The 27,845-nt window shown below is 39.6% G+C and overlaps 1 protein-coding gene across 9 annotated transcripts in view; it reads left to right on the forward strand.

The window, feature by feature from the left end:
• DLGAP2 (DLG associated protein 2) overlaps window positions 1-24,693 on the forward strand; it is a 705,175-nt gene extending 680,482 nt beyond the window's left edge. For all 9 annotated transcript variants that reach the window (XM_074947769.1, XM_074947771.1, XM_074947768.1 and 6 more), the window contains 5 exons: window positions 1,679-1,764; window positions 3,037-3,452; window positions 15,041-15,132; window positions 18,693-18,845; window positions 21,097-24,693. In XM_074947769.1, coding sequence (XP_074803870.1) covers window positions 1,679-1,764; window positions 3,037-3,452; window positions 15,041-15,132; window positions 18,693-18,845; window positions 21,097-21,315 — 966 coding nt within the window. In that variant the 3' untranslated portion in view covers window positions 21,316-24,693. The remainder of the gene's footprint in view (window positions 1-1,678; window positions 1,765-3,036; window positions 3,453-15,040; window positions 15,133-18,692; window positions 18,846-21,096) is intronic.
• The last annotated feature ends 3,152 nt before the right edge of the window (window positions 24,694-27,845 follow it).

Genomic DNA, 27,845 nt, shown 5'->3' on the forward strand with positions numbered 1-27,845 from the left:
AGGCACTGGACAATCCACATGGAGGCTAAATATCTGGCTAAATTGCCATGAGCTTACCTTTATCTTCAGATGATTCTCCTAGTGAGATCTGTGCAACACCATTATCTTCCGTATATTTATGCAGGTTTAATTTATTTATATTCTATGATTCTATGATTCTATTTGCTTCTTAAATGTAATTTAGTGAATAATTCTGTTGATGATGGACTAGAACAGTGGTTCTCAACTGTGGTCCACCGCTTGTTCAGGGAAAGCCCCTGGCGCGCCGGGCCGGTTTGTTTACCTGCCAGGTCCGCAGGTTCGGCCAATCACGGCTCCCAGTGGCCGTGGTTCACCGCTCCAGGCCAATGAGGGGCTGCAGAAAGCGGCACAGGCCGAGGGACATGCTGGCCGCCCTTCCCGCAGCTCCCTTGGTCTGGAGTGGCAAACCGTGGCCAGGGGGAGCCGCAATCAGCCGAACCTGCGGACGCAGCAGGTAAACAAACCAGCCCGGCGCACCAGGGGCTTTCCCTGAACAGGCGGTGGACCACAGTTGAGAACCACTGGACTAGAAGGAATAGAAACCAATTTACTCTACCTTAGCTGTGTTGGCTCAACATGATTAACTAACAGGAGTAAAAGCTACTAGAAATATTTGTTTGTTACTAAGTCAGCAGATGTGACTCTGAATGCACAGAGAGAGACCTGGTGAATAAAAAGTTGCCAGTTTTATACAATCCCATTTCAAAGTAACACTGTATCTTAAGTTAACAATTATTTCTAATATATAATGGAATATATATATTTCCAATATATTATGGAAACATATTTTTGTAATGTTAACTATACTTATGGGTAACTACCGTTCATTTTGTTTAACAAACAAAATATCCTCCAAAAGAGAAAAACGTTCTATTTTAATTATTTTTTCTTTGACTCTCCTTAGATTCCACATAATTTTCATGCTGCAACGTGTGTGTGTGTGTGTGTGTGTGTGTGTGTTTATAGTAAATCCTGCAGTAATTTTTGTTGTAGTAGTCGTCGTCGTTTTTTTGATGTGTAGTGCCAATAAAGGTGAAAACTCTATTGTGAATATATTTTGTAAGAGTATTGCAGAGGGGAATACTATTTAAAAATTCTTGACTTAGTTGATACAGTATTCTCAAGATTATGTTGTTAAGAAAGGTGAGCTATGGTATTATGCTGTATCTTCTTTATCACTTAAATATTTCTTTATTTGTCGGCACAGTTGTCAATAGAATCTGTTCATTGTAACATTTCTTTTTATGACTTGCAATTTTTATGGGGCTATTTTCTTTATTTTATTTTGTAAATCCTGGGAAATAACGAGGTTGTATTCTAATAATATATAAAGGGGCTAAACTATGGGTTCCCAGTTCTAATAATAGAATAGTCGAGCCAATCTTACTTTCTGCCTGCATTAAACTGAGTAATTGTATCTGTATACATTTAAGAAAGGGAATTACAGAGCAGAGCAGAAGTGGTTATGCACAGTTTTATAAAACACAGCACCAAAACAATGATGCCAGACTGAATGCTTATTTAAATGATTTTACTGGGTTAGGTGTTTCTTTGAAGTGATTAAAGAAATATATAATTAATTGCTATAAAGGTAGGTAGATATAATGTTGGATTGTCAATGTTCACTTCTGCAGATGTATCTTTTGTGTTGAATTAGGTGGAAACGGCAACCGATTCAGATACCGAGAGCAGAGGCCTACGGGAATACCATTCCGTTGGAGTGCAAGTGGAAGATGACAAACGGTAACTCATGCAAAATAAAAGTGTAACCTTTCAGAAGACAAAACACTTTTGTGAACAAACTGCTAGCAAACACATAGATGATGCTGTCTAGAAATAATTCACAAGGCCAGGCTCATACGTGCATGTTGGCCAACTGCTAATGTTGTAAGAGATGCTTTAGCTCTCCCTTCATATTTACTCAGAGTTTCCAGGGTTTTTTTCTTTGATTGGGAGGAAGTTAATGTTTGTGAGGTGAACTTAGTGCTCCTACTTAATGAGAGGAATCACAGAACAGGTGCAAGCACACTGAAGCGCCAGCCCTGCAAAGGGATCCCCATGGCTGAATCTTTATGCTATACAGTCCATTTGCAGGATGGGGCCTACCTCAAACCTGACCTAAAGGGACTACTTCTAGGAGTCAGTTTCCATGGTCAATCAATCCTTGTCCAGTCTGCTGAGACTGCTGACAAATGTGCTAATTCTGGTGGTGGTAGGTTTTTTTATTTAGACACTTGTCCACCTGGCTTTGGACTGGGACTACTATCTAATTTCACAGAAGCCATCAAACAGCCTTTGGGGATAGTAATCACCTTTGCTTACAACTGACATGAGCTAAATTTGAACAATTGACCTGTATATTTCATGAACAATCCTTTGAGCCTCTGTTACAACTATTGAACATGAATTTATTCTAATATTTCAGTATCCAAGATAAGTATATCACAAGACACTCACCATTTCATGATAGTTCTATATAGTGTTTAAACGCGAACAAACATAAAACCACACCAGCCTCCTACCACTTTTTACATTTATTACAAAATTCTTGACAGCCTTAACTCAGAATGTCTTTGAGTAGGACACTTAGTACTTGAAATAATTGTAAATATTTATTTGATAGTCTTCATTTCAAAGGTACATGCAGCACTGCAGGTCTTTGGTGCGATTTCCAGTTCTGTTTATTAATGTTGTGCAATATAATGTAATGTGAGAAAAGATCAATATTTGCTTCCAAAGGTGGTTTAAATCATTTTCATTTATATCTTTGTTCAGATCAATAATGACACCATATAGACGACATATAGATTTTTTGCGTTGTCATTCACTCTCTTATGTTAAGTAACTAAATCAGTTGTAGGGTGGATTTTGACAAAGATTAATTGAAAAATATCCTGTATGCCAGCAAAAATATTTTTTACTATTAGATGCAGAAAGAAAATCAGATGTGTTTTGCCAGTACATTATTCCCTCTCAACGTACGTATTTTTCTTTCTTTTTTTTTCCTTGCCCAAGACATGGACGGTTTAAACGTTCAAATAGTGTAACAGCAGCTGTTCAGGCTGACCTGGAACTGGAGGGCTTTCCAGGACACATAACAATGGAGGACAAGGGACTTCAGTTTGGTTCATCATTCCAGAGGCATTCAGAGCCTAGCACTCCTACCCAATATGGTGCAGTAAGAACTGTACGGACACAGGGACTGTTCAGTTACAGAGAAGATTACAGGACCCAGGTTGACACCTCAAATCTTCCACCACCAGAACCCTGGCTGGAGCCAGCCATTGAGACAGTTGAAACTGGTCGGATGTCCCCATGTCGACGGGATGGGTCTTGGTTTATGAAGTTGCTACATACTGAAACGAAGAGGATGGAAGGATGGTGTAAAGAGATGGAGAGAGAAGCAGAAGAAAATGATCTTTCTGAAGAAAGTAAGAACACCTCAGTATCTTTTGTTATATACATTTGACAGAGAATGTGAAGCTGTGGTTTATATTTATTATTAATTGTATATATTAATTTTATATATTAATCAATTTCTATACCACTTGGCAATGTCTTAGACCCTCTACAAGACAAACAGAGAGAAGGTTTCCGTTCTGAGGCGCTTACAGTTAAAGCCCCCAATCCCGCAGTTGACTGTGCAGGCAAACTGCTGTATCTGAATGGAGCCCCACTGAAGTCAATGAGGGTCCATCTGTACAGTCAGTTGCAGGATCAGCCATGGTTTTTGACATCATGAGTGAGATTCTGTGCTCTGCCTCTAAGAGAGAGAGGAGGAGCTAATGTCACAATAAGTCACTCTTGTGCTCACCTGATTCTGAATTGCTCCAGGGGTCATAGCAGGCCTCGGTGTAATTTAGTCCTGAGGAGCTTCTATCTTATGGCAACCTGTCCATGCCTAAGTATGGCAGGAGCATTGCCCAGAATCTCTTTAGTGCTACATGCTTGAGCCCCACCCCTGACACAACCTTTCTGGCAATCCTGTGCCAGGGCATGTGAGAGGATTCTTGAGAGACAGCCTCCAACAGTCTTCTTCAGTTCCGCACCACAAAACTTTTCTCCCAGCTGGATCCAGGCCTTTTAGAACCCTTTTACGCTACTCCAGCCCTTTTCCTGGCATAAAGGGGTGGGAGTGATGGTGGGGGAAACAAAGATTGGAGAGGAAATAGAGTGAGGAAAGACAATGGTTACAGCAACAGGATTCTGTAGTTATTTGGGCATGTATCCTTTTAGATGGTTCAGTTACATTTTGTTGTTGCATTTTTAGAGAGAATCATTATTATTTGCTCGCTTCTTGTGGACACCATGAGAGAAGTGATGGAGTGAACTAAAAAGTAATGCAGGTTTCTTGGAGCCAGAGCCATGTTGGCATGAATGATGCTGATAAATAAAACTGCTCCTACCAATCTGTTAGATGCCTCCCCACAACTCTATCCATTGCCATGTATATTTTAGCCTTTGTCGACAGGCTTTTTGGCCAGTTTTCAGTTTGCATGACAATGTTCCTATCGCAGCCAATTTGAGTTGTTTTTTTTCAGTTCAGACTTCCTCAGGCACAGGATCAATTCATTTAGACTTTTGCTGCCCACATATTTCCTCTTCAAGCCCTGCCTGACTCTGAATGTTCTTGTTTGACTGCTTCCTCTCTTCTATGTCAGATTCATGTTTTACCCTCACGTCTCTGGACAGTCGCACAGTCCACTGTCCCATTTCTATTTCTTGACTCCTCTTTTTCAGAGGAAAGACAGGCTGTTCTGTTATTAATTCATTTTTATTTACCCTTAAGTATTTTGCTCCACCATGCTGTGCAAAAGCCTTTGCTGAGTAACTGCATTATCATACTGCTGCAAGGCCAGTCTTTCCACCTCAACCCCCTCCTTTGCTCTTTTGTCATTCCTTTCATTGTGTTATGTCTGAGATTGGATTGTAAGCAATTCAGATGAGGAAGTTTATCTTCATACTGTGAACTTCTTAGTACACTCTTAGGTGCTATTAAATAATAATAATAATAATTTTATAGTATTGTGCTTTTGTTAGAGTGGCTTTTAAGACTCCCTAGACTTCTTCCATAATAGTGGATTCTAATATCCCCTCTCATGTACCTTATTCATCAGATTTCTCAGTTCCCCCAAATCGAATGCCCTTGTACTATTGCAATCTGTAAATCATTTGCTTTGATGAAGTCAAGTAGCTCAAAGACACAGATTCCAAGGTTCTCTGTTGTTCTCAGTCACTGTTCAGTCCTCAACTGATAGATACAGCTGCATTTGGTTGGGGTCATTACTTTCCGGAACATAAAACAGTCTTCTAAATACCTTAGGAAGCTTTGATTATGTCATGTTGGATTAATATTGATATCTGGATCCTTAACATCCCCTGTGCTTATAGCATCCTGCAGTTTAGATTACCATAAAGTACAGTGCTGCACCGGTGTAACCATACTTTTCAGATAGTTGTGTGGGACAGATGTCAATGAGGGCATCATTTGGCTTGCTACATTTTTATTGCTGTTTAGATCTGGTGAGACAATTTCAACAAAAAATAAATGTGGAGGAAATGAGAATTGAAATGTCATGATTTTATTTTTCTCCCATTTGCTGAACAACTCTATTACTGGTGGTGGTGCAAGAGAAGGAGAAAGCCCAGTTTCTTGTTGCTGAGATGGAGTCACTGAGATAAAATAAACATGGACTCCCTGTGATGGGGTTTTTACAGGATTATGTTTCAGAGAGCTGCACTTTGGCGGAGATTCTGCTGTTGCTGACACTGAAGTCAATTGAGTTATTACAGGTTTACGTCGTGTAATTGAGAGCAGATTTTGGCTCCAACTAATTGTAACATGTGGCATTCATACTGCTGCTTTATATAGCTATATGTCTCAAAGGTCCCTCATTTCAATGGACATCCCTCCTTTTACTCCCAAATTTACGTGCATTAACTACAAACAAATTTGCATTGATATGATTTGCTTCAGGAAAAAAAAGAATCATGAAGTTATCAACAGAGTTATTTATATTAAAGGAATGAATTCCACAGCATTTTGAGTCTTCTGCATGAATAATTTTATTCATTTTGGGGTCTTTTTCACACACTGCATCCCACATTTAGGCCTTGGCAGATTGAGTGCTATTCTATCTACCATACCCCAGGTTTAGTGATAACCCAGCATGAAATTTATCTTGATGTATTTAAACATTTGGCAGATCCATGAAGAAAATAATCAGAAGTGCCTGGGCCAGAGGCAGCCAAGTGTATTTTTTCATCTTCCACTGGAACATACTATACCCAAGAAACTTCACAGCAGAGTTTGCCCATTCAAAATGTCACTGTTAATGCTGAATCCCTTATTTGAGTGTCAGATCTATTAATTGTACCACAAGTGTAGATATAGATGTATATCCCATAGGCGAACCTCGTACTTTACACAACCATTTATATTTCACAGATAATCTTGAAAAAGAAGGCTTAAAATAGAGTTATGTTTTAAAAAGCAATTTCACTTTGTGTGTTAGCACAATAGCCTTGAGATCTTAGAAAACTGTTTGATTGCCCTATTGATTTTTTTCTTTTACTGTAGCCTTTCTCCCATAATGTTGTTTTAAGATCTTCACTCATTGAGAAGGAAAGAATAATCACTGCACCAAAAATAACCTTTCATGTCTCAAAGTCCCTCTCTTTATTTATCTATTTACTTATTTATTTGCTCAGTTAACAGTAAATTATACTAGTGCATTTATTTCTGTAAATGTCATTTATTATTTATGTGGATAGATATTGGTGTTTTTATAGTTAGGAAATTCTGGCTGTTTCCAGGGTAAGTCATTTGACCATGTTCACTGGAAAAGTGGCCCACGCTATTTTGCAAAGATATGTGTTTCTAAACAATAGCAATTAGAGTCTCAGTTTTGCATTCAGGAAACCACGTTAGGCTTACCACTGTTGGAGGGGTGGTAATGAGAAGATCACTATCAATGTTCCAGAGCTCCACAGCACAAGGAGAGTGAGGAGCCATGTGGTGCTCAGAGTGCTGCAGGGGAGTGATTTCTAATGGCAGCTGGGAGACTTGCAAAATAAGGCAGTGAGTAAGTAAGCTGTGCAGGGCACTGAGAGTTGTGGGAGCTAAAGACACCACACCACAACATAGGGAGAGGCAGGGGAGCCAGGAATACTGTGGTACTCTTAAGTTCCACATTTGTCCTGTTTCTTCAGAACCTGGAAATTAACGAGCAGACACTACCTATGTGCATTGTTATGCCTGAGGGAATTCTGCAGCAAAAAATTTAAAATGATGTGCACAATATTTTAAAGTTCTGCAAAATTCTGCATATGTTATATGTCAAAATAACACAATTTGATCATGCCAGTTTCAGTTATTTTGGGTAATTTATTTCAAAATACTTGTCAACAAGTATGTCTGTTACAATACAGATGATAAAAAAGATTTGGGATTTTTTTTTTTACAAATAGATTCCTTACTAGGCATATTAATACAGAACTTTGAATAATACTTCATTTAAACTACAATACAGAAAAGAGTTTCCTGCACCCCTAAGAAGCAGTGCAAAAGCTTGGGGGAGTCAGGGGTAACAGAGGAGCTGACGGAGGGGGAAATAATTTCTGGAAAGGAGCCTGGGAGTGAACCAGGAGGGTTGTTGGGTGTGAGAGAAGTATGGAACAGTTTTTTGGGGTTTTTTTGGAGGGAAAGGATTGTTAGGGAGTTGGGGAGCCTCCCCCATGCAGACCCTGGCTGACCCCTAGCCTCTCCCAATCAGTCAGGCACATCTGCCTGTGTCCTCATGTGTCCCTGCATCTCCCTCCCCACTCCCATTCAGCCCCCACCCCAGGTTATGACACTCCGCTAGCCCTTCTGAGCCCCAGTCTATGTGACCCCCCAAAACCCCACGTACCCTGCTCTGTCTATCCCCCCACCCATATGTGCCTCCTGACCTGGCCCCAGGGGCAGGGCGCTGTGAGGAACACAGCCTCCTCTTCCTTCCTTCCTCCATAGCTCACTGCTACAGCCAGTGAGCCGGCTGCCCTCTGTTCTGGTGCTACAGAGGCCCCTGATGGGCAAAAGGCATAACTGCAGTGACTCTTTGTCAGAACGTATTTTCTGTGGAGAAAAAAAAAATCTGTGGGGGGACATGAATTCTGCACACACACAGAGGCACAGAATACCTCCAGAAGTAGCACATCAAGGAATGTTACAGTGGAAAGCCAAACCAACAGCCAAAGCCAATCAAACATTCAAATATATGGAAATTAAGAGATGAGGGAAAGTAGATAAACACTCAGATACATTTACAGTTCATACAGTACCCTAAATAAGTATGCCTTGTCCAAAAGCATTTTCATTCTGCCTCAGTGTAGTCACCCAACCTAGTCTAGATACTGTACCCAATTCCCAAGTACTATGGTGAATTACACACAGTGAATGCCTAAGACAGCCCAAATGTCACTACACTCTGATTCCAGATGTTCAGGGCTTTGGGTGAAAATTACTTGTCAGTGACAATGCGTTTCTCTGGCAAAATTCTCCATATCACAAAGTACCTCAACCATTGGCTCGCTTGTTGCTGATGTGAGAGGCCACAGAATGGGTATGGCAACTATGATACCCTTTGGCCCCTGAGGCAGTGTCTCTAGGTTAGATGGGAGAAGCATATTAGCAGAGCACTATGGAGAAGATCTACATTGCTGCTACCTGAGCTGGATCTATTGAATTGCTAAATATACTGGGAGGAGTTAAATTCTAGTGTTGTGAATCTGGCAGCTTTCAAGACCCACTAAAGGCTTGTCTGTATATCAGTTTGCACCAAGTTAGTTAAATTGGTTAATTAAACTAGTGAAAACCCCTGCGTGGACAGACTTATATCAGCTTAGCTTGGCCCTGTAAATTTGCAGGGCCAGCTAAATGGATATAAACCAACTTTAAATTAATTTAAGTGTCCACACACAAAGTTTTACTGAATTAACTAAACTGATTTAAAATCACACCTTTACGTACATCAGGGCAACTTGTGTGTGTAGGCCTAAAATGCAAACTTTTAAAAAATAGTCTACTATTTGTGGAATTCTGTATGAAAAGAAAACAGACTTGGAAAGATTTGGAATGAAATTTACTGTTCAAACTACCTTGATTCATTTTGTAACCACTTCAGTCCATAAGACAGTAGATTCCTCCGGGTGGAAGGTGTATATTTGGATTTCTCGTGGTAGGTCCTATCGCACTGCAATCCTGATTCTTACACAGCCAGAAAGCAGCATCTCTCTTTTACAGTGTTGCGTCTCCTCCTAGCTTCTCTGATCAGTTCCCCCACCTTCTTGATATGTTCCTGACTCATCATCTCGACACATTCGCTTCACCCACCACCACCTGTTTTGCTCCCATGACCCTTCTTCCACCTCATGCCTACCTTTTCCTCACTACTTTTTTCCCATCCTGCTTGCATGCCTCTGTTCTGATTCTCCAGCTTTCCCTCTTGCCTTCCCTCACCTGTTCCTGCTACTATTCCTTCTACTTTCCAGGTCTTGGTGGAGCCCCTTTTCTGTGGTTACCTGTTACTCTTTCTCCCTTCCCATGCTGCTGTTCCTTCCAAGTTTCTCCAGAATCCACACAAAGACCTATATACCAGAAGCTCCACCTACCTTGCAGCACCCATAGATTTGCACCACTCTGGATTTTCAGGGACGAGATGGTTATCTGCAGCAAAATACTGTGACCCTAGGCACACCTGTAGTCACACCCTACATACAACTGCAATGATATATGTACAAAGTATGCCTTGTAAGGTATCATGTGAAAGCTAGGAACCTGCTGATTATTAATACTATTATAAAAAGCATGTGTTAACCTTATATGTGAAGTTAGAAATTCCCTCTGTATGATGTTACTAGAGCATGTTTAAGACAAGACAGCCTAATCTAGGTAAAGGCGATAAACAGGTCTGTGCTAGACAAAGGAATGTGGATTGACCTCAATTTACATATTAGCAGTAAACAAAGCCATTGCTAAACTAGCAGGGGTTATCCTCGTCCTAAACTCGAGAGAGCAGACTGAGCCCCCAGGAGGCCGTCCTGACTTGTAAGACAGTGACATCCCTTTGGGATATAAGGAACACAGAGAGACTCCATCTTGATCCTTCACCTTAGGAGACAAAGAAACCAAGTGATTTGATATCTGTGATGTGTCCTGGCCAGTAAAAAGTTGGGTAAGAGACTGGGGGTAAAATAAACCTTTTTGAACAAAGACTGTAACTTGCTACATTAAAGTTTAGACTTTCAGATGCGTGTTTTCACTTTTATTTGCTTGTAACTATCTCCACTTTTTATCTCTTTTAGTTGGTATCACTTAATCCGTGCTCTTTTGTTAGTAAACTTGTTTTACATTTATTATAAGCCAGTTCTGTGCTGTGTTTGCAGGGAAGGGTGTATCTACCCCAGTTAAATTAATAAGATGTGATGTACTGACTAATTAACAGAGCAGCAATCTTAATATTGTCTGTGGATGCACAGTGGTAGGGGCTGTGCATTGCAGAGAAACATCTCTGAGGCACTCAGGGGCTGAAGTTTATTGATCGTTACCTGCTAGGCAAGATCTGGGCCAGGCAAGCCTGGAGCAGTTTGCTGGTGAAGGAGATAGATTAGGGTGACCGGGAGCTGACACACAGTCTAACTGCCAGCAAAGTTAACTCTTGCTGAGGAAGAGAGGTGACATGGTGTCTCACAATTCTGGGTATCCCCAGCAGCATGTTACAAATCCTAACAGTAGCAAAGCAAGATTCTCATTAGAAATGAACAAGTTTACTTTGCCTTCCCTTCTCACCACAGCAGTCTTGGGCCACAGTGAAGTGACCCTTCCCCACAATGATGAAAATTGGATGCAGCCCTCTAGAGCTTTTAAAAGCTAACACTGCCCAGTGGAGGGGAAAATTGCTTTCCCAATGAAGGGATTAGCATAATACTTGATGCCTGGACAGGAAGGGAGCAAGCTCAGTCTGCAACTGGGGTCTTCTTCGTCTTGAATCCATGCTTTGGAGACACATTTCCTAAATGGAATGGTTCACATTTCCCAAGCAGTGCAGGAAATTTAGCAATATATATTAAAATTAATGAAAGAGGTGTGGCTAAATCCCCTATACTGCTCTGAAAATCTCAATTAGTGTATTTTAGTATGTCCACCAATTAATAAGAAAGCTTTCCAGGTGTCTTATTCTAAGTAAAAGTTATACTTTTATTTTAACTAAAAAGCTTACTTACATATTTTCCCTTTCCTGTTCAGGTATCCAGTCCATCAGCATCTGTTGGAATTTAAATAGAAAATTAAATGGCTAAAGAATATCTTTGTTTCCCCAAAACAGTATTTTAAAGCCAATAAAACACTGTGTAGGAAATCTAAGAATCTCTCTTAGCACATTAAGTGTTCTGCCTATATCTTCCCCCTCTTTGAATCCTCCTTCAGTTAGCTGGAAAGTGGATCTACATATATTCTTATTCTGTTCACAAGGATTCCATTGTGCAACTTTTGTGACAGTAGACATAATGTAAGATTAATTCCATGGAAATTTGTCAGTTAGGTAACATCTCAATAGCATGAAAAGCTGTGGGATTACTCAAGCTAAAATTAAGCGTGTCGTGCTTTTGAGCGTGCCCTGTAAAATTTCACTGCAGATTTGAGACAGCGGCTCCCCACTTTCATTTTTAAAAAGCAGCTAGAATGTCAATGGTTTGGTGTGTAGTCAAGACTCTGTAGTGTACTTTATCAATTATGTAAGATTCATGGCATAGGCCTGATTCTGTGCTTGTTAAAGTCAATGGCAAAACTCCCACTGACTCAGTAGAGGAAGGTTTAGTTCTGATTTCCAAACCACCCCACTGACATATGTCATATATTTTTAATCTTCCATTCTCATGGTTATACAAGTTATTGAACTAAAATAGACATATTTGACAGTTACAGTATTTGACATTTTTAACTGACACAACTTGTGCTGCAGTAAAATGCCATCCCAGACTAACAAACCTATACATAGTGCTAAAAAACATGCGTGTTGTGAACGAGGTTTGCAGTTCAGTAAGAAGATTTAAGTTTAAAAAAAAATTATATAGTAAGTACTGAATATAATTTACTCACAAGCACAAAAAATTAGAAGTAGATTACAATCAAAATGACAACTTTCATATAGAATTATGATTTCATATATATGTATTATATATAACTTAGATGTTAATGCCTGAGAATTAAAAAATGATAGTGTTTTAAGAGGTTCAGTAACACATTTATTATTGGTAGTTTCCCCATTATTATCATATCGACTGCAACTGAGCAGAACTATTTTAACCTACGGGGAGTAGCGCTTAAGCAGAATCATGGTTACTTTTGTGTAAATCTGTATAACCTTTATCTACCCCTTTGTGCACATGTGATATAGAACTGTATTTAATTGTATGATTACATCATAAATCCCAAATAATATGATCTAGCATCACACAGGATTTTTTTCTGCAGTATTATAACATGCTTGGTCCATGTGGAAAAGTTTCTGTGGCATTATTTGTGCATCTTGTATACAAATAACTTTCACAATCTCTCTATAAGACCTGAACCTATTCCTGTTGAAGTCAGTGGTACAATTCCCATTCTCTTCAGATGGAGCACGAGCAGGGTCCTAAATAGTGGTACTCAGTGGGAGAAGATTAGTTAATTAAGTAAAGAGTGTATTGTAATTCACACTCATGAGGGAACAGAGCTAAAGTTGCATGACCATTTCCTGACTTTTGAGTGCTTAACTGTACAACCTTGATTTTCTCTTAGTAGGTTTTTCTTATATGGAATTGATAGATATGTTGGTTAATTTCATCATCGTTCATTGATTAGCAAAATTCTTTCTACGGATTACAAACATCTCAACCTCTACAGTCTCTAACATTCATCATCCCTTCATGGAGATAATCAATCTGCACTCATCAGAATAACTCCCCAATGCATGAAATTAATAACAAGGTTTTGGCTGTGTATTAATTCTGTGCTAAAGATTATGAACTGAAGTATTTCAATACTTAATTTAATTACAGTAAAGCTGAGAAACATGAATAAGAGAGATTCTCACTTGTTATAACTTTCTAAGTATGATTTACTTATTTAAATGTAAATAAAGTTAAGAAAGACTGTAGCAAAAGGTAGGCTCTTAATAATACACAGTGGTTCACCAGTCCCAGTGATATAACATGTTACCCCCTGCTAAGAGCTAACTTTTGAAAGGTGATGTGTTGCAGTGTACTTCTGATACAGTATCTGCTTCAGTCCTTTGTTTCTAGCACTGCTGAAATATCATTCTAGACCTCTACAAGACTGGCACAAATCAGTATAGTAGGGTTTACTGAATTTGGTAGAAAGAAAAGGAGTACTTGTGGCTCCTTAGAAACTAACAAATTTGTTTGAGCATAAGCTTTCGTGAGCTACAAATAAATTTGCTAGTCTCTAAGGTAAGCTCATATGCTTTGTTAGTCTCTAAGGTAAGCTCATATGCTTAGGTGCTCTGTTGAATTTGGGCCTTTATGGATAGTCCTAAGTATGGGTCAACATGTACCTGCACCATTCCAGGAAGATCCCTGGGAGGCATTCAGGCTCAGGTTCCTCTCAGGTTCTTGTAGTAGGGTACTGGGTGCTGGTCAGGGTCGGGGCAGCACCCACAGAATTGTTAGTGGAGTTCCGAGTGAAGGATCTTTATCATTTGAGCTTTCAGAGCTAGAGGGTGAAATCCTGGCTTCATTGAAATCAGTTGCAAAACTCCAGTGCGGGTTGGATTTCACCAGGAGAGAGAACATTTTGATTGTGAGATTCCCAGACTGGGTTTACAAGGCAGGCATCATCTTTTTACCCATAAACTGGGCAAATTTAGTATTAACATCATTCAAAGACAATTAACAAAGAAGTCCAGAATGCCATTTTCCAGGCATCTGAAGAAGTGGGGTTTTTACCCACGAAAGCTTATGCTCAAATAAATCTGTTAGTCTTTAAGATGCCACCAGACTCCTTGTTGTTTTTGTGAATGCCATTTTACAAAGTCTCTTTTCAGTATAAAACAATGTTTTAAGGAAAACGAATACAATATTGTTCTTGATTCATAATTATTTTATATTACGATATTAACACATGAGCTAGCACTTAATATTTTATAGAGACTGTGCTTTAGAAAGATGTAGTACTTTAATTAGTTACTAGAATGTTAATGCATGGAATAAGCCCTGGCTAGTTAACAGAGCCTGCTGCCTATGATGTGCTCTTAGGCCCTGATCCCAAGCCTGTTAGCATCATCAATAAATCATATTCCACTGTGGAGTAAAGATATTATTGGGTTGAGCTCCAGATTGTTAGTTGTGCCTGATGATGCTTGTGAGATAAGGTTAGAAAAACTGATGGACTGTGGAGTGGAATAACAATTTAGAACAGTGCTTGTGACAATCCACTGGTCTTATTGACTTTCATGGGCTGCTGAAGTATTTTAAGTTAAGTGCACACTTAAGTGCTTTGCTGGATAGGGACTACAGCATTTGCTAAAATAACATCAGGATGATGACCCTTGGGACTGAGCTTTGGTTTTGTCATTTACTGTATAAATCAAGGTTTGCCTTAAAACTAAAATCTGAGTGCCTGCCTCAGCAAGTTATTTAATATTTTCTCAAATCTTTGATTTCCTAGGAAGTGGAGACAGTGTTAGGCTTGCCCTCTTTTCCTATGTTAACCATCCCTGCATTCTTTCCAATTAGTAATGTATTGTTTATTATTGCCAGGGGAGCAGGGAGGTTGGGTATAATGCTATACACAGCCTCAGAGCCTCCTGATAACTGCATCTTCCTCAGAAGTACTTTGTCTACATAGTCTCTAAAACATAACAAAATAGTTACTAATATTCTGAAATAATAGGAGTTCAACTCAGTACTTGTATCTCATTACAGTTTTGCATTAACGTTGCTTCAAAGACACCGGTTGGCAAAAACCTGTCTGCTTGTTCAGTTCTAGGTAAGATCCGAAGTGCTGTTGGAAGTGCTCAGCTCCTTATGTCTCAGAAATTCCAGCAGTTTTATTGGCTTTGTCAACAGAACCTGGTAAGTCAATATCCCTACCCACCTCTCTCTAATCCCTCCAATATCCTGGGACTGGCAGCTACAACTGCATGGCATACATATTACTGGATAGTTTAAGCAAGTTGATAACTACATTGATCCACAAAAAATTGGTTTTAACATTCCAGTTCAGAGCCAAATTTAACCATCTAGTTACTGCACCTGCATAAAGTTGTACAAGTCCTGCCGTTTCACTTTGGAGGGTTCCCATGGCCCTTATTTGTCCTAGAACTCTCTTTTTTTCTTCTTAAGCTGAGTCTGGCCATAAAAATATAGAATGGAGCTTCTTATTTTTCCCACAGAGTAAACATGTAATTTCAGGCTAGGCAACTTTTATTTCAGATTAAAGAAAATAAACAAATATAAACTCTCTGTGAGACAGAAAACACAGTGCCTTCATTCGGTAATATTCTGTATCTAAACTGAGAATGGCAACCACCTTAGTAGTAGGGAAGAGAAGACTTCCCTTGATTTAAAGTTACAGTACAAAGAGAACAGAATGGCATGTGTTTCGGTTATATAACTACATATATACAGGTCTGATCCTGTCAAGTCAATGGGAAATGAACGCACAGAGTGCTTGCAGCATTGGGCCCCATATTTTGCCTAGCCAATGATATATAAAAAGTCCTAGAGCTAGAGGAGCTCCAGTGCATTATCTGGTAAAATGATTGTTTTGGAAGTCCCCAAGAGTCTAATTCAGTTCTAAATGTTATTTTCATTAATATAATATGACAACTGCTATCAGGGATATGGAAACTGTTGGTACAAGATATTTATTTGTACAAGAACATCATTCTTCTAGTGAAGTACATTTTGTGATAAACCCATTCCTACTTCCTCAGGTTCATTTTCAACATTGAATATAATCTTTACCTTTTGTTTCCCTCTCTGCTTCTATTTAAAAAGTGCTAAATTCTGTAGCATGTGTCACAGAAGACATGACCTAGGTGACTAGCTATACAAAATTGATCATTCATTAATATTTACTGAATAACCTTTTAAAGGCATGACAATATATTCACACTGCAGATGCACATTTTGTTGCTTGTCACCTACAAAGTTAAACATCCAGGGTTTGAAAATTGTATCCAAAATGTTACTGAGAAAGTCATTTAAAAAATGTCTTACTTTGAATATTGTGTGTGGTCCTGATCCCACCCCACTGACATCAGTGGGGAACTTAGCCAGATACAGATCATTTAGCATTAAATCCACCACTTAAATGCAATCACCTCTCTTTGGGGTAGAACACAGCAGCTTTCCAACAGCACACAGTAAGACTAAATAAATATTTAGGACAAGAAGTGGGAAAATTCCACCTTATACCAGTTGAAACTACAGTGAGGATTTAGGAAGACAGAATGTAATTACCCAAAAAAGAATTTATCTAAGACAATGAACCCTCATCCTTAGACTTGCGAGAAGTGCTCTGAGATCTTTGAGTAGCACAATTGGTCAAGCTCTTGGTTAAAAGTCTCTTAGAAAAGACTCTCAACTGGTGTAAATCACATTGCTCTTTCAACTTCAAAGGAGATATGCCAACTTACATCAGCTGAGAATCTGGCCCATACTAACAACTAGAAAGAGCATTGTTTGTTCATTACTACTCCCTACACAATCACCTGCACCACTGTTTGTAACTGCTGAGTTTTCTTTGATGATTCCTCACCAATGTTCTATTCAGCACTGATCCTGCTCAGCTTGTGAGATCTAATGAGATCACACTCAAGGGTGTCATGGTTGCAGCAGACCAACACATAAGCATTGTCAAGGCCCTTTTTGTTAGTTCTTTGCTCCCTGCAGGATAAAGGCTGCAGTCATAAATAATCTAGTTTTAGAAGCAAAGCCTGAATTCAAAATTAGATACAAACAAATGAAAAGTTGCTGAATAAATTCAAACTTGAACAAGGCTTTTCCAAGCTTAGATGTTTCTAATATTAGTCCTTTTGGCTGGGGTTACCCTTCGAAAATAATGTACATTATGGATTTATACATATTAGCAGCAGGAGGCAGCCCCCTTGTGGTCCAGAGAATACAAAACAAGCTCCAGTCAACAGCAGCTACGTTGGAAAATATACTGTACTGAAATAGGTATGAGCAGAGCTGGGTGTACAGAAGAGCCGTTGCCTTCAATTCAGAAGGGGATGACAACGCACAATAAGTAGCCTCCAGCAGGCATCTTCTTATGGGTCTGTAAAGTAAATTGGAAAAATGACAAGAAGAATTGAGAAGGCTGTGTTGTAGTGGAGGAAGAACAGGTTGAAATACAAGCTATATTAAATGTTGTACATTGCCACAAGACTCACCTGGTGGACTGCATATAGGGGACCAATAGCTTAAAATGAGTGGAGTCACACCAGTTTACACACCAGTTCAGGATCTGGCTCCTGTGACTTACTTGGACACAGGCTACAAATTATGTTGGAATAGACACAATTTTAAAATTAAATGTTTTAAGTCCCTCTAAACATCATCTTTCCCCACAGGAAGTTTCCACTGAATCCACTGAGCTCCCATAAAAAAAGATACTTCCTCTAGCAGCGAAAGGCGGGGTTTCAAGTGAACTAATTAGAGACCTACTCATGAAGGGGGATGTCCTTCCCCCTTCTTATCAGATTCACCAGCCATTGACTCCCCACAGACTGGGCTACAGTGTGTGTGGAGGCTGCTGCAGGCAAAGGTCTACTGTGGTGGTTGTAGATTGTCTCCACTGCTGCTCTGAGGCCTAGAGGGAAAGATTCCTTACTGCTGTCTTCATAGAGATCCTTACCACTCAGGCCATCTCTCTTTAAAGTCGTCCAGCTGGTCCCTACCTGGAATAGCACTCTGAAGAAAATGCCTACACAGCAAAGGATTATGTCCCCATAATAGCTTTTCTTATATAATTTCCCTTTAGTACCCAAATGGATTCATAATCAGATGAAGGGTCTTCAGGCCAACTCATTACCACTATTATTGGCTGTCCATTAAGTCATGCTGCCTGCCCTTGGCATAGAAACTACCTAATCAAAATATCTTGAGGGAAGAGCTTGCCCAGCCCTTTTGGGACCAACCAATAGAACTTTTAAAATGTCTTAGATGAGATATTTGTGCTGTACATAAACCCTAAGACCTGAGAAATTTAATAGCAACAGTAAGCATAAGCTGGAAATTAATTCATAACATGATTATTTTTGTCTTCTACTCAGATATCACTAGTGGGATAAAAAAATTTGGTTTCTCATGTTCTCCTTCCTCTGTAATGATCCGCAAACATAGTCTGTATGACAGCTTACTACATTTTAAAAGTGCAGGTCAGCTTTGCACAAGAATCTGCACAAGCTACAAGAATCAGTGTATAATGTATAACTCATAGATTTTGGGGTTGTTATTTTCAGTCACAGTTCCCAGCCTCATAATTTACATTGCCGTAGCACTGTGTATCACTGTAACAATAGAAACGGTCACCAGGCATTTTCAACTGTATACAAAGGTGCTTTAAAGAATGTTGTTCAATGGCTTCCGGTCTATTTATATTTTCTCTATTGTGCATATGTCAGGACCCCAGTGCCATGCCAAGGCCAACTTCCCAGGACCTAGCAGGATTCTGGGACTTATTGCAGCTTTCAATTGAAGACGTCAGCATGAAGTTTGATGAACTGCACCAGCTGAAACTCAATGAATGGAAACTAATAGAATCACCTGAAAGGAAGGTAAGCAGGCCAGATACAATAAAATTTCCCTTCAGATTGCAGTGATAAGGCCTCCTGGTGTTACAGTCAGTCCAGAAAGTGATTGGTTTCAAACCTGAAAATAGAAAGTGACTATTTTCCATTGCCTCATTAACAGATGACACTGTCCAGAATCAGGGCCTGGAGGTTTATTTTTACTTTCTTCTCCCATTTTTGGTTTAAATTGTAAGATATAAATAATAAAGGTATAAATATCCCTACCAACCCTGTGCCTAGCCACTGTCATTTGGCCCCTTGAATTCTGATAACAAATGACTAGGAGCAGATTGGAATTGAAAGATGCTCTGATTCATTTAGATTGAAAATGCAACTGAAATAAAGTCCCTCATGCTGTCACACTGTGAGCAGTTAATATCTGGGGACTGCATCCTCTACTTCCTTCCTAAAGGGAAGATCTGACTCCCCAAGATCTCTGGCTCTCTGGGGCTGTGCACCATCCCCTCTGAGAATCTCGAGGACTGCACATCGGCCTGTGAACCTTGTGTGGATAGAGGTTGCATCCTTGTGAATTTCATGCTGTCTGCACTTGGGCTCTCGGGCTCCACATCCCTGCGGCCCCTCTTGTTCACACCAGTAGCAGCACAGATTGCAAATGAGCCACAGTGGCAATATTGCTGTGTATCTGCTTTCTTCTTTACGCTCCTGGCTCCATCTCTGCTGATTACAATATTGTACAAACAGGGAGGGTGTCTTTAGCTTAGAGTCAGTGAAGCTGGCCCCAGCTGAATACTTATTTGGTTTTGGAATGCGACCAGAGGTATCTTGTCAGAAGTTGATGTGCTCTTTCACTTCTTCAGGCATTTAGTATAACTGCCTGCTCCTCATCTTGAGTTGCTTGGCCAGGTAGCTGGTGGGTAGGGAGTTTCGCTTTTGCTGATGGTGGGGGTGAAAGTAAAAGATGATTATAGTGGCAGCATTGGTGATTGTCTAAGGAGGAAACTAAATCCTAGTAAAGAGAGAGAAGATGGGAGGAAGGGCACTGGGATGTAATGCTCCTGGCTGAAAATAGCAAATAAAAACAAAGTATTCTGGCAGAACATGCTTTCAGGAAGAACGGTGCCTGTGTCCCCTCTCAGGACTCTGCAATAAGTCCTTTAATTTGGAAAGTTGGAACAAGACTGCCAAATACTGTAAAATCTAACCAGTGATAAGTGCATTTGACTATTAGGTTCACCAGTTGCAATAAGAAAACCTACACAATTCATGCCCCTCAAAAGATCTTTATGACATAGGTCTTGCAGTGGATTAAATTAACAATTTACCAGTGTGTGCTATGTAAATAGTGACCCACTGTATCGATAATTATTGCAGCATTAACATGTACTAATGGCGGAAAGCTGCATCATGATAACAATGCCACTGATGCGGGAGGATACATATCATCCAAAGCTTTCAGTTCACAGTCCCACTCAGCAAATGAGTCAAAATGGGAGATCCAAATTTTAAAATAAAATCTGCATTTCATTTTTCAAAACAATATCAGGCTTAATAGCTGCAGAATTGAGCTACCACAAGCATTATACAAACATGTATTAAGAATCACTTTATATTCTAATAATTTCTCAATATGATTTTTTAAGGTATTCTGGGCTGATGTATGGAACAATTAGCCCTACATTTCCATCTGTCTAGTTTGTTTTTGTACGTTACCTTTTTGCAATTCAGAGAGGAGACTAAACTAATAGAGATATATACACAGCTGCTATCTCATACCCAGCTGAGGCTAAACTCAGTATGATTAATTTAATTAAAATCCTGTCCTGCTAATCTTAGACAGGCTTTTCATTGGACCAGAACATCCAGATACACTGAGTTCTTATCAGCCTGTGTTTCTGAACATAATGGATATAATGATGTGCCAGGTAAAATAAAATTATCACAAAGATGAAAGTGAGGTTTGCAGCATGCATGTGTACAGTACCTGCAATGAGAGTAAATGGAGATACACTCTTTATACTGTGCTATTGTACTGCAATGCAATGCATTGGAATTTGCACTGGATTCTGCAATAGCTGGTTTCCCCCCCAGAGTCCCCAGAACTGATGGTGATTAATGTTTTACATTAATTAGCTCATCTCAGAGTATAAATTGAGCATGTTTATTAGTTGTGTGACAAGTATTTTTTCAATTGACATTTCTCTAATGTGCATGTTTTATTGATATGGTGCCTTTCACATTTAACTCACTTTTCAATTTTCAATAACCATTGTAGGAAGAAAGGAAGGTTCCTCCTCCAGTACCAAAGAAGCCCCCAAAAGGAAAATTCCCTATAACGAGAGAAAAGTCTCTCGACCTACCTGACAGACAACGTCAAGAAGCCAGAAGACGACTAATGGCTGCTAAGAGAGCAGCCTCCTTTCGGCAGAATTCAGCCACAGAGCGGGCAGACAGCATTGAGATCTATATCCCAGAAGCCCAAACCCGGCTTTAAAGACAGAGCGCTGCAGAGTGTCCTTTTTTAAAACAAATGCTTGTACAGTTTGTCACTTACCTGGTAATTTTTGTCTCATTCTCTCCACTGAATATGCCCTTGCTGTTGTGTTCTTTGTGCCATAAGCACAGTGGAATGCTTTTGATTTCCTCAGAGTTTGCTGAGCTCATTGCAAGAACTACTTCTTTTTGTATTTATTGTCTGACTTACAATCAGCTACAATGGATAGGGCTTGTTGAGACCTGACTTATCCAATATGTTCTCAGAGGACAACAAGAAACACCTCTTGAGATGGAACCCAGCTTACTTTTTTGTTATTTATATTTTTATAAATTATGTGATAATTAAGGATAAGAATAACAAACTATAAATGGGTGCATCTCACCATTCACTAGAGGCATTAGCTAATCCAAGTAGAAGGTGCTACAAATGTGAAGTGCAGGAAAGAAAGAACCCATTTATCTCTCTGACCTCCAGTTTCTTTTCCTTGAACCCAGCTAAAATATTTGCCCATGTGCTCTGCCATTCTACCCATCTTTGTTACTGCAGAATAACATTAGGCCTCTCATGTCAAGTCAAGTTTCTGGAGATGAACAGGAATATCCAGCCACTAAAACTCCGAAGTTCATCAGGAACCAAGAAGCATACAAACCTGGTCCTACTGGGAATGCCCACTGAGAAATGTTTGTGATAGCAGTATAACGACATTCAGAAATCAAAGCAAAATTATAATGCAAGAAAACTTGAGTGATGGGGAAAGGAAAGTGGAAGCCTTAAAAAGTTAGATCTTCTGTAGCAAGATGTGTAAAGAGAACAGTTATACTTACTCCTTTGGAACACTCATTGCATTTTAACAGTTCTTTTATGTGTTAACTTTTTATTTTACCAACAATCTTCTCTCTTTAATTTCAAAAGCTATGCTACATGTGATATTTTAAACTCTCAAAATGCTATATCAATTGAGTTTCCAAGGTATCCTTGAAAAAAAATATTTGCTTGTTTCAAATGCCAGTTGTGATGTTGTAACCAGTTTAAGAAATATGAATGTGAGTGGTAAGTATATCTAAGTTTAAATGGTTATCTTAAGGTAAAGGTGAACTGTGGTTTACATTTTTTTTCCAGAAATCTTTTTCCTATGCAGTATCAGTTAAGGCAAGATGATTCTCTTGCTTGTGTCAGACTTAAAGGAATGATTTGATTGTAAAATGACTTCCAGACATGGAATATAAGGAAAGTAATTTTTTCAAGCCTCTGATTATTACAAGAGAAAAGTAGGAACCACGACAATCAAGAGGCTTTAAATGTTCATTTGAAATAAATTTAGATCGTATTATTCCACTTCATCTACCTTCCCAGACATAATTGAGCATCCCAGCTCTTAGACGTCTTCAGATAAAGATGTAATAAAAGATATAACCCACAGATCCTGATAGCAGGGTTCTGATTCCTGCTCTAGGTCAAAAGAGTATTACAACTATGGTTAGTCTCTAAGGTGCCACAAGTACTCCTTTTCTTTTTGCGAATACAGACTAACACGGCTGCTACTCTGAATACTATGGCACAGATAGTCCCAACTAACTCATTTTTTGTTTACTGCTTTAACAAATACTATATACTTCGCCACAGGCAGAACAGCTACTTAATTATACTCCAGCACTTTGGTTTGTTCACCTTGATGAGCACTTTAAATATGTACTTGGTACACCCTGCAGCCTGCCACATGACTGAGAACATTAAGTAACACAGGTTACATAGATCTGACATTGCTTCAAATCTGGGGATAGTTTCTTTGGTTTTTTTCCTTCTGAGCATTTTGTTAAGCATGAGTTCTGGTTTTGGAGCAAAGCTGATATAAGCATGTTTAGCTTCAAGATATGAATCTTTAGAGTTGAATAGCTGAGAAGTTTCTGTAAGGAGAAAACTCTGTAAATTGAGCCTGATATCTGGTATATATTTTACCAAATAGCCTTAAACTATATTTGGAAGCAAAAACCAAGATGAATGTATATCCTTCCAAAAACAACAACAACAAAAAACCCCTCCCTGAAATATTCTTATATAAATGAAAACTTAGTATACCCTCACCCCCCAGGGTGTTCAAAGCGTTTTCTGTATACGGAAAGAGCTGAATCCTGGGTAGTGTACAATATTGATGCTGCTTCCTATATTTGTTGTACTATTTTAAATACAAATGTTAAATACCTATTGGCATCTTTAGTCTTTAAAAGTGATATTTAATGTTAAGTGGAGCTGCGAATTAGAACTATCCACATGAAAATAAAGCCAGTGTATTTCCTAGATGTAGGAAATTTAAAATAGACCTATATATATATTTATGGCACCTGATATGTTTTATCTCATTTCCTTGGATACTTCCAGGCTAAATCACACTTGTTTTATTCACTTGAGTAATCCCACATAAGACAAAGGGATCACATGATTAAGGCAAACAGCATTTGACCTGTCAGTATTCAGAACTTGTAAAGTCCAATTGTAAAAATTAGACTAGCTGTTAAATTTAGATACCAGATTATGTTATAATGTTGACTTGGAGCAGTCCATAAAGGTTTTAATTACACATCAGATTTTGGTAAATATTTTGGGGTATTTTATGTTAGTGTGTCATCACTAAATTGGACTCTAAATGTCTGGCTAAAACAGACCTGTGTGAGCAAATCAGACCCTAAATTTTACAATGTCCATGCAATGATGGGAATATACTCACCGTGAGTCTTTGGATATGTATGATTCCCTGTCTGTTCCACCTCTTTGTTCCAAAGAAGAAGAATTAAAAGTAAAATAGATGCCTACTGCTAAATCTGATAAAATGTTATCTGTGCATGTTACATTTTTAAGTGCAATATATTCAACTTGTTGTGCAGGTAACATTGTATCAATAAAGGCAGATGATAAGCCATGTTTACCTATGTATTGTACATCTAATTAGTTGGAAAAAATAAAATTATGTTTATAATACTTGTGTTGAAAGTCAGTCACACCCAATCTGCTTGAATCATTGCTATAAGATACACAGTATTCAGTAACTATCGCTTATAGAGAGGTCCTGTCAAATCTGGAAATTGCATTCATTTCATGCATAGGAATGGATTACAGGACCATGTAGGAGAAAATTCAGTAACTTACAATGTTCTATTAACATAATACACTTCTACCCCAATATAACGCGGTCCGCAGGAGCCAAAAAATCTTACCGTGTTATATGTGAAACCGCATTATGTCGAACTTGCTTTGGCCCCCCTGCTCCTTGTCCCCTGACGGCCCCCTCCAGAGACCTCCCCGTCCCTAATCACCCCCAGGACCCCACCCCCTACACAACCTCCCTGTCCCCTGACTGCCCCGACCCCTATCCACACCCCTGCCCCCTGACAGTCACTCACCGCCGGCGGCGGGAAGCGGAGCAATGTGGCCCCAGCCCTGTCCACTCTGTGGGCTGGAGCTGGGCTGCTTCACTTCCGCCACGCCGGTGAGTGCGGGGGGGAGGGGGAATCCCTTCTGCCAAGCCCCCTCCCCTGAGCGACACGGCTGGGGCCGCGGCGAGGGAAGCGAAGCAGGCTGCTCCTGGCCCCCCGCTAATCACCCGGGCCACTCTGGGCCTGCGGATCCCACAGAAGTGCCCCTGCACAGCTCCTGCCTCCCACACCCTGGAGGGGGGGAGGGCCTGCTTTACTGCATTGTATGCGAACCTGTGTTATATCAGGTCGCGTTATATCAGGGTAGAGGTGTAGCTGAATATCTCTTTCTTAGCGACTTCATGCTGTACAGATACTTAGAACATCTTTAAAAGTCAGAATTCTCATAACAACAAAATATTTCATTAGCTAGGCCATTTGTATACTAGATTTTATCCATAAAGCATGAAAGATACAGAAAGCCACCATTTGTTATTTCATTGTCCGTAAAACACAAGTATAATAAACAGAATTCTCAAGATTATTATATTTGACGTAGGAACAAGACCTGACCGGTTTAAGGTTCGATATTTGTTATACTTATTTTTTGCTTTGTATATTTTTTTAGATTTAAAGTTCATTGTAAATTGCTGAAATACGTTAAAATGCATTTTATTATTTCTTGACAGCTTCGATCAGAATGGCCCTTGGCAGTGTGTAAAAACTGAAAATGTTGTACAGTTTAATACCAAAAATTACATTTTAGTTCATGCTTAAACTTTGTCACTGTATGTTAAATTTGAGGTCAATTAGAAAAAAATTGAAGCATAAATAGAAAGGAGTGTGGATTTCATACACATAATGCACTTCATATAACACAAGTTATTTTTTTTAAATCATAACTCCTGCTGTATCAGTAAATCAGTGCCCTAATTTTCACTACGTTAACACTGTTGATTCTACAAATTGGGGAAACTTCCACTCAGCTGGTGATATTGAAAGGGATAGAATTTACTACTAAGAGACTGTGCACTGTAGTTTAGCTATCGGCCATAAATGTACCAGGAATCTCACCGAATCCTTCTTTGACTTTTGCTTCTCAACAGCCTCTCTTTCTTCCTGGGCTTCTTTGTTCATTCCTCTCTCACAACACACATTATCCAGTTCTACTGCTCATTGCCAACTCTTCTGAACGTAAACTTTGTGTTAGGTCCCTGAACTGTTTTATTCCGGTACATATTTAGTCTACTTGGTAGCTATATTAGCAAACTAAGGACCAGATTCATCTCAGTCATTTGCATGCAGCACATTCTGAGACAAATTCTGTTCCTGTTTACACCTGGACTACAGAATTAATGTCAGTGGAGGAGGCCAGTGTTTGGCCTGTCTGACTGCATTGTGTGTTGTGCATGTTAATCTGAAGGCTGAATTTATCCCATAGGAAATTACGTACAGCTGCCTCCTTTAATATTGTATAAAAGCATAAAGTCCACTGTGAGAGGGGCTTTAGAAATGCTGATTGATAGTTGAGTTAAAATGCTCAACAGTAGTCAGTTATTCCTCTGCACTGCTTTCAGAGCAAATCACTAGACAATGCTGTCACACATAAATTGAAATTCAGGTGACAAATATCAGTAACTCCTTTAATATTCAGAGTGGTGCTTCCCCGGTGTACGGGAGGTCAACACTTACATTTATATAGTGCCTTTCATCCAGAAGGATCTCAAAGCACTTTACTAGCTGGTTTGCAAAGGGTTGGCAAAATTCTGGCTCATGCAGGGAAAGTGGTTTAACTGGTATAGGGCTAGATCATGTCCTCATTCCCTCCACACCAAAAGGGAGTTTTATAATCCCCTCAGAACAGTATGGAGGCCTCTTTGCATAGTCCAGGGTCTGGGCTGGAGGAGGAAGAGGTAGAAATTGGATGAGTCAAGAGAAAGGAGTGACCATAACAGGGGTGCGGGCAATGCACATGGTCGTCCCTCAAGAAATTAGGCAGAAGAGAGAGTGCATCCTCAGGTTATGGCACCTTTTCAGAAATAGCCTTTGCCTCTCCTTCATACTTGATAGTCTTTAGGGCCACTGTGGCCAAGGGAGAGTCTATTAAGAGCTATTCTATCAGGGAACTGGATAATGATTCACGAAGGAGCCACAACCAGTGCAGAAGGCACAGAGTATGTGGGTAGTACAGGTTTGCCAGGTTTTTTCTATCTCGCCTCTCAGTCTTTTCCATTGAGGCAAACCATCCCTCTCCCACAAGGGATGATATGGAGGAATCTCCATTAGGGATCTTCAGCAGATATCTCCTCCACCAGAACTCCTTCCCATGGGTTTTTTTCAGCAGAGGATGATCTGGACTATCTGCTGCAAAAGCAGTCAATGTATGCCTGTATTATAGGAGAAACCTGCTCTATTCACTGCCCCCTTGGACTGTAGTAAGGCCACAAGTAGAAGTAAAAAGAAATAAAATATTCTGAAATTGAGAGAGCAGGCATTTGCACGTGTGTGGACCAGGCTCTTTGATTACACCTTTTATGACCCTAACAGTTCATTTTATGAAATATTGATAAGACAACCTCTATGCAATATTTGGGCGGGGGCAGATTAGGGGCAGCCATCATCCATCATAAGTGATGCCACATTTTTGTGGCATGCTCATGTGCACATCCAAATTCCTAGCTAGAGTTAAGTTCTCTAGACGCATAGGGATCACTTAGTCCATCACTGAAATGCACCCATCTCTGAGGTGAAATATAGCAGCTGAAACACTACATAACAGTATGTTCAGGACACTATGCGTAAAAGTGAAAGTAAAAAGGAAACTTGCCCAACATTGAATTTCTCTGGGATACTGAGATTAACACACCTCCTTGTATTTACAAAATAAACAAATAAATGTAATTCTTAATGACTGTATGTGGCCAGTACAATGTTTTCATTACATATGAAAGACACATCCCAGAACCCGTTACTAAACATGTACCACCTTTCATAAAAGGTAATGACTAGGGAACGACATTATGGTCCTAATTTTGCCCTTGGTGATACGGGTGTTGTACCCTTTACCATTCGCTGAGGTCAGAATTGAGCTTTATGGGTCAGAGTCTCAGCAGGTGTAAA

Source organism: Natator depressus, chromosome 3 (assembly GCF_965152275.1).
Source record: "Natator depressus isolate rNatDep1 chromosome 3, rNatDep2.hap1, whole genome shotgun sequence".
Lineage (NCBI taxonomy): Eukaryota > Metazoa > Chordata > Testudines > Cheloniidae > Natator > Natator depressus.